General features: G+C 55.4%; 1 protein-coding gene across 1 annotated transcript in view; it reads left to right on the top strand.

Annotated features, from left to right (window-relative positions):
* The window catches only part of NOTCH1 (notch receptor 1), a 41,347-nt gene that overhangs the window by 26,660 nt on the left and 7,227 nt on the right, over window positions 1-7,460 (top strand). The window contains exons 15-26 of the mRNA XM_031057285.1: window positions 636-755; window positions 1,007-1,159; window positions 1,570-1,798; window positions 1,916-2,117; window positions 2,220-2,373; window positions 2,615-2,799; window positions 2,982-3,114; window positions 3,421-3,678; window positions 3,780-3,892; window positions 4,324-4,895; window positions 5,603-6,031; window positions 6,821-6,969. Of these exons, the coding sequence (XP_030913145.1) occupies window positions 636-755; window positions 1,007-1,159; window positions 1,570-1,798; window positions 1,916-2,117; window positions 2,220-2,373; window positions 2,615-2,799; window positions 2,982-3,114; window positions 3,421-3,678; window positions 3,780-3,892; window positions 4,324-4,895; window positions 5,603-6,031; window positions 6,821-6,969 (2,697 nt within the window). The remainder of the gene's footprint in view (window positions 1-635; window positions 756-1,006; window positions 1,160-1,569; window positions 1,799-1,915; window positions 2,118-2,219; window positions 2,374-2,614; window positions 2,800-2,981; window positions 3,115-3,420; window positions 3,679-3,779; window positions 3,893-4,323; window positions 4,896-5,602; window positions 6,032-6,820; window positions 6,970-7,460) is intronic.

Genomic DNA, 7,460 nt, shown 5'->3' with positions numbered 1-7,460 from the left:
CCCCCCCCCCCCCCCCAGCCACGATGCTCATGCTGGAAGGGGCGATCCGAGGCCGAGGGGCCGGGGGATTCTGCTGAGCCGATTCCTGTTTGCCGGCCCCGCGCTTCCGCCTGCCAGCCCGGCACAATCGCAGGAAGCCATGAGCTGTTTCCTGCCCTCTCCAGTGGCCATAGAAACCCCTGGGGGGGACGGGGACTGGGCAAGCAGGGGAGGGGAAGGCTCTGGAAAATAGCAAAGGCCAGTTCAGGAGATATTGGCTGACAGGGAAGATAAGGGTTCGGAGGGAACGTGTCCCTTGGCTGGATGTAAACAGGAAAAGCAGCGGAGAGGGAAGGGGGGAGGGAGTGCAAGGGGGAAAAGACACCCCGAGCAGCACTTCCCTGCCAAAGGAAGTGTGCAGTGCTGTCATGCAGCCCAGATAGCCAGATAGGGCTTAAAAGTTTGTGGGGGTTTGGGGTCATGGGTGACCCGGAATGGAGGAGACAGCCCCAGCTGGGCTGCCCTGGGGTGCTGGGGAAGTCCAGAGCCTTCCCCAGACTGGCAGCAGCCCAGGGCAGGGGACAGGGATAGTGGGGTCTTGGGCCACCTGTCCTTTTGGAGGGTGTCAGCAGGTGCTTGTGCTTGTGCCTGTGCAGGAGCCACCTGTGAGGATGTGCTGGCCCCCTGTGCTGGCAGCCCCTGCAAGAATGGTGGCGAGTGCCAGGAGTCGGAGGACTACAAGAGCTTCTCCTGCAGCTGCCCCCCTGGCTGGCAAGGTATGGACATGGTGCTTTTGGGGATTAGAACCCCCTGCTCCCCCCAGGGAGGGAAAGGCACAGGGGAGGGAGCCAGTCCTTGGGGAGGGTCCTGAGCTGCCCCATGGCTCAGCTGGGTGGATGGGACACAACCATTGCCTGCATCCCTTGGCTTCTGCCCTGGTGTGAGCTGTGCCCAGGATGTCCTTGTCACCCCTGGGGCTTTCACCAGCAACCCCAGCCCACACAATCCCTGTCCTGCTGTGTCCCAGGTCAGACCTGTGAGATTGACATCAATGAGTGTGTGAAGAGCCCCTGCAGGAATGGGGCCACGTGCCAGAACACCAACGGGAGCTACCGCTGCGCCTGCCGCACCGGCTTCTCCGGCCGCAACTGCGACACCGACATCGACGACTGCAAGCCCAGTAAGAGCAGGGGCTGCCCTGCCTGCCCCAGCCCAGCCTGGGCCTCATCACCCTTCCTGGGGCTGGAATTCTCCTCCCCATGCATGGACCAGCCCTGGCTGCCACTGTGGCCTGGGCTGTGCTGCGAGCCCTGCTTGGCTTTTGGGCCACCTCAGGCGTGTCCCTGTTGAGCTGTGTCAGTCCAGGGCAGGAGCAAGGAGGCTGGGGGACAGTGTGTGCCATGGGTTCTTCTTGTGCCCTGTCTCCTGGAGGGGTTGGTGTGGCTTCTGCCCAGTCCATGGGCTCAGTCCCATATCTCCACATGGCCAGGGGATGTGTATGGGAGCAGTGCTGTGGGGCAGCTCCTGGGCTGGGCTGCAGCACCGCAGCCAGACCCATCACATCTTCACGTGCACGTCCCTCCTCTCCAGATCCATGCCACAATGGTGGCTCCTGCTCTGATGGCATTGGCACCTTCTTCTGTGAGTGCCTGGCTGGTTTCCGTGGGCCCAAGTGCGAGGAGGACATCAATGAGTGCGCCAGCAACCCCTGCAAGAACGGGGCCAACTGCACTGACTGCGTCAACAGCTACACCTGCACCTGCCCCTCCGGCTTCAGCGGCATCCACTGCGAGAACAACACCCCTGACTGCACAGAGAGGTACAGTCCTGGAGCTGGGACACAGGGCTGAGGTCCCTGTGCTGTCTCACAGCCCTGCGTTGGTGTGTGGGGCATGACCAGCCATGGCTCACTGGGGTGCGGTGTCTGTGTCCCCAGCTCCTGCTTCAATGGTGGCACGTGTGTGGATGGCATCAACACCTTCACCTGTGTCTGCCTGCCCGGCTTCACGGGCAGCTACTGCGAGCACAACATCAACGAGTGTGACTCCAAGCCCTGCCTGAACGGGGGCACGTGTCAGGACAGCTATGGCACGTACAAGTGCACCTGTCCCCAGGGCTACACCGGCCTCAACTGCCAGGTATGGGAACCTGGGGTGGATGCTGCTCTGGGCATCTGGGGGTCACTGCAGTCTTCACTCCCTGCTGGGTCCTCACCCTCCTCTCCTGCTCTGCTCCCCCAGAACCTGGTGCGTTGGTGTGACTCCTCGCCCTGCAAAAACGGAGGCAAGTGCTGGCAGACCAGCAACCTGTACCACTGCGAGTGCAACAGCGGCTGGACAGGGCTCTACTGCGATGTCCCCAGCGTGTCCTGCGAGGTGGCTGCTAAGCAGCAAGGTAAGGCCCTGCCCCGTGTACAGGGCCGGGCTGGGGTCCCAGGTGTGCCCTGTGCTGGGCACTGAGCAGGGATGTGGCCGGTTGTCTTGGTGGGGATCTCTGGAACAGCAATCTCAAGGATTGCTCTAGCAATGTTCCCCCAAGGCTGTGATTCCCTGTGGGATGTGTGTGGCCAGGACATGGCCCTGTGGTGTGTGGGTGTCACCAAGGTCCCTGCATCTCACTCTGCTCTCCCCGACAGGTATCGACATAGCACACCTCTGCAGGAACTCAGGGCTCTGTGTTGACACTGGCAACACTCATTTCTGCCGCTGCCAAGCCGGCTACACCGGCAGCTACTGCGAGGAGCAGGTGGATGAATGCTCCCCCAACCCCTGCCAGAATGGAGCCACCTGCACAGATTACCTGGGAGGCTACTCCTGCGAGGTGGGTGCCTGGGCGGCAGGAATTCCCAGGGGAAAAGCCTCAGTTACTGCTTTTCTGCTGCCCTTGCATGATGCCCCTTTACCAAGTTGGAGATTTGGGTGCTGGCTGTGCTCCTAGAGCTCCTAGAGCTGTATGGGAATGGAAGGAACCTCTCTGATAGTTTCTCTCTTTCCTCCTTGCAGTGTGTGGCTGGTTATCATGGAATTAACTGCTCAGAGGAGATCAATGAATGCTTGTCCCACCCGTGCCAGAATGGAGGAACCTGCATCGATCTCATCAATACCTACAAATGCTCCTGCCCCAGAGGAACTCAAGGTAAATTAATTCCCCAGGCTGGGGCATTAGTGGGTTGAGTGCAGATATCCTTGGATTCTGCTCATTAGCTGCTCGGGCTGGCGGCAGCAAACACAGCGGGCGAGGTTTGTGTTTGCTCGTGGGCTTAGCCATCAAGGCCACGGGCCTTGGCCACGTGGTGCCATGTCCCTCCTGCCCCAGAGGTGGCTCAGGCTGCCACTGACGTGGTCAGGCTCAGCCCCTGGGCAGGGCAGGCTGACACAAGGGAGCAGCGGGCCCCCCGATACTGTTTGATGAGCTGTGTGGGTTGTTCCCCCCTCTCTCTAGGGGTGCACTGTGAGATCAATGTGGATGACTGCAGCCCTTTCTTTGATCCTGTCACCCTGGGGCCCAAGTGCTTTAACAATGGCAAGTGCAAGGATCGGGTAGGTGGCTACAGCTGCATCTGCCCCCCTGGCTTTGTAGGGGAGCGCTGCGAGGGAGATGTCAACGAGTGCCTGTCCAACCCCTGCGACGCCCGCGGCACCCAGAACTGCGTGCAGCGGGTCAACGACTACAAATGCGAGTGCAGACCTGGCTATGCAGGTGAGCCCTGCATCCCCTCTGCTCCCAGGGCCCAGCCTGCAGCCCCCCAGCCCCCCCAGGCATCCCTTCCTCTGCTCCTCACACGCTCCTCTCCCTCGCAGGCCGTCGCTGTGACACCGTGGTGGACGGCTGCAAGGGCAAACCCTGCAGGAATGGGGGAACCTGTGCTGTTGCCAGCAACACTGGCCGTGGCTTCATCTGCAAGTGCCCCCCGGTAGGTGCCTGCTCCTCTCCAGGAGGAGGGAATGAGCGTGAGCATGAGGCCAGTTTAGTCCCTGAGGCTTCCCCACTTAGGGATAGGCATGAATGAGAGGATGCTTTGCTGTAGGTGCATCCATAAAGGTGCACCCTCCATGCTTGCAAGGATGCTGGAATAGAGTTAAGGAGAAGATGGCTCAGGCCTGAAGGTAGAGCAGGCTGGAGTGTGATTTGTGTTATTTGCACCACACAAAGTGGGACAAGCAGCTATGGGGAAGAGCTCCCTTCACTTTGCGGGGATGCTCTAACGAGCTTTACATTCAAGATTATTCTTGCCCATCACCAGTTTTAGAGGGTGGGTTTAATTTCCCAGAACACACGTGTGTTAATGCTGCTCATAGCACAGCAGCAGTGCTTCTGACTCCCCCCTTGCTGTGCCCTCCCCAGGGATTCGTGGGCGCCACCTGCGAGAACGACTCCCGCACCTGCGGGAACCTGCACTGCCTGAACGGTGGCACCTGCATCTCCATCCACAAGAGCTCCAAGTGCATGTGCACGCCGGCCTTCACGGGCCCCGAGTGCCAGTACCCGGCCAGCAGCCCCTGCACCTCCAACCCCTGCTACAACGGGGGCACCTGCGAGTTCTTCGGCGACGCCTCCCCCTACTACCGCTGCAACTGCCCCGCCAACTTCAACGGCCTCAACTGCCACATCCTGGACTTCGACTTCCAGGGTGGCATCGGGCAGGACATCATCCCCCCCAAGATCGAGGAGAAGTGCGAGATCGCCGTGTGCGCGGGCTACGCCGGCAACAAGATCTGCGACGGGAAATGCAACAACCATGCCTGGGGCTGGGATGGGGGCGACTGCTCCCTCAACTTCAACGACCCCTGGAAGAACTGCTCCCAGTCCCTGCAGTGCTGGAAGTACTTCAATGATGGCAAATGTGACTCTCAGTGCAATAATGCTGGCTGCCTCTACGATGGGTTTGACTGCCAGAAGTACGAGGGGCAGTGCAAGTAAGTGGCTTCTTTAAAACCTTCTTGTTTTGAGGCCCGTCAGGGTCAGCATCTCTGGTGACCCTCTGGTTGTTCTGATTGTATCTGGTAAAACTCCTAGACTCAGGGCTGCTGTTCATTCCCAACATTCTGTTCTGCTGCCTGTGGGGCGACAACTCAAGCAATCACAGCTCCCTGTGGTCCTTCTGAGTTTACATCTTCTTGGAAACTCTCAGGGTTTGACTCATTGCAGATGGCTTCCCTGTCCTTTCTTGTATCACTCCACAGAAGTGAATTCTCCAACTCACAGCAGTAACACAGTCAATTTCAAGGCAGGGAGACCCCAGATGGAAAAGCAGCCAGGAAACATGATGTTAACATCCAAGCATTTCCTAAACATTGTCTTTGGCAACAGCAGGAACTTAGTCCCAGATTCCTGGACCAACTGTGGTCTTAGTAACTATTCTGTGTCCCCATGCCTTCTCTGAGTCACAGCAATTTGTCCCTTTTTCTTTTATAATTTAACAGCTGCTCTCTCTCACCTGCAGCAGTGAATGCTTCTCAGTGCTCCATGAAACAGCTGCTTTCTATATAAACTGGTTTAGTGTCTGTCAGGGTGAAGAACATTTATACAAAAGAGAGGCCACCACTGCTTTTCTCAACAGACAGGTGTTATTTGCACTACTTGGTCTAATCCTTTCTTCTGCCTTGCTTCTTCCTCCACCCAGCCCTCTGTATGACCAGTACTGCAAAGATCACTTCTCGGATGGGCACTGCGACCAGGGCTGCAACAATTTTGAGTGCGAGTGGGATGGTCTGGACTGTGCAAACAACATGCCAGAGAAGCTGGCAGATGGCACACTGGTGGTGGTGGTCCTCATCACCCCCGAGAACCTGAAGAACAACTCCTTCAACTTCCTGAGGGAGCTGAGCCGTGTGCTGCACACCAACGTGGTCTTCAAGAAGAACCCCAAGGGGGAGTATATGATCTTCCCATACTATGGCAATGAGGAGGAGCTGAAAAAACATTACATCAAGAGGTCCACAGAGGACTGGTCAGATATGTCCAGTGCTGTCATCAACAAAGTGAAGAGCACCCTCTACTCCAGGGCTGGCAGGAGGCAGAAGAGGGAGCTTGATCAGATGGACATCAGAGGGTAAGAGGGTTCCATTTTCTCTGAGCAGCACTCCGAGTGTGTTCTCTGTGTTGATAATCGTAACACGCTAGGAAGGGAAGGATGTAGGCGGGATAATTGTATTTAGATGCTGCTTTCTGTGTGAACAGAAGCCGGATTTTGCTCTCATGTGGGAAAATGGAGTGATCATTCAGGAGTCCCTGATACAATGCTGCCCGACTCTCACGATTGAAGGAGTCATGGGCATTGTTGGGAGCCAGGGCTGGGCTGGGTGGGACCTGGAAGCAGAGGTTGGCCTGACCGACTGTCTGACTTCAGGAAGTCATTAAGTTAAGCCTCATTTTCTCCCTGGGAAATGCTTTCTAGAGCTTTGTTGTAAAACTCAATTACTGCAATCTGTGTTTGGAGATCTTTGGTGTAAACATACACATCTAACCTGCTCCCTCTCCATGGACTGAATCAAAAACCCCTGAAAGCAAAGGAGTTAGAGCAGGGAAACTGATATGAGAACATCTGAAGGCTCCCAAACAGCATTATTTAAGATACTGTAGTGTCTGGGTAATTATAAAACATTGTGGAGCAGAGACTCCCTTCCATTGCTGTAGATAAAGAGCTGGATTTTACAGCATTCACTGACGCAACAGACCATGAGTGTGAGCTGCAGGCTTTGGGCCACAGGGGAGCAAGGAGATGGGTTCCCACCTTCTGATTCCCACTGATGAGGGTTAAAGAGGGAAGGGAGACAGGGCTAGGCCGTGTCCTCAGTGTGGTCATCTCTCCCCGTTCCTTATTGACTCTTCTCTCTCACAGATCCATTGTCTACTTGGAAATTGATAACCGCCAGTGCATCCAGTCATCTTCCCAGTGCTTCCAGAGTGCCACTGATGTGGCAGCATTCCTGGGAGCCTTGGCCTCCCTTGGCAACCTGAACATACCCTACAAAATAGAAGCTGTCAAAAGTAAGTACAGCTGGTCACTTGAGGAGGAGAGACAGCCGAAACTTTCCAGCCTTCCCCGAGTTTAGTTATCTGTCAATTGGCTGCACTTGAGCACAGTCTGGTTTTAATAACCTCACATATTTTTTTTTTCCTTTAAGTCTTTTCTTTAAAAAAATTGCAAGCCCACTTTATTATTTTTGCTTATTCCAGGTTTTATTTCAAAATCATTATCACTCTAAAAGTTATTAAAACAAAAGAAAAGAAAAAGAAAACCAAAGCAGCTCCAATCAATCAGTGACATGCAAGGAGTTGAAGTTTGTATCTTGAAAATCCCCCCTAAATCCTTTTGTCTTAACAGCTCAATGCAAGCGCAATGATTTGAAGTTTGCTAATCCTTTTCCTTAAAGGAGAAAAAAGTGAAGCTGTCTCCTGGTGCAGGCTGCCTTGTGCAGCCGAGAATTTGCCGATAGTTTGCAATTCTGATTAATAGCGTATAAAATGACCTTATTTTG

The sequence above is a fragment of the Geospiza fortis genome, unplaced genomic scaffold (assembly GCF_000277835.1).
Source record: "Geospiza fortis unplaced genomic scaffold, GeoFor_1.0 scaffold27, whole genome shotgun sequence".
NCBI classification, from domain to species: domain Eukaryota; kingdom Metazoa; phylum Chordata; class Aves; order Passeriformes; family Thraupidae; genus Geospiza; species Geospiza fortis.
The sequence above is the reverse complement of the archived record's forward strand: the minus strand, read 5'-3'. Positions and strand labels throughout refer to the sequence as shown.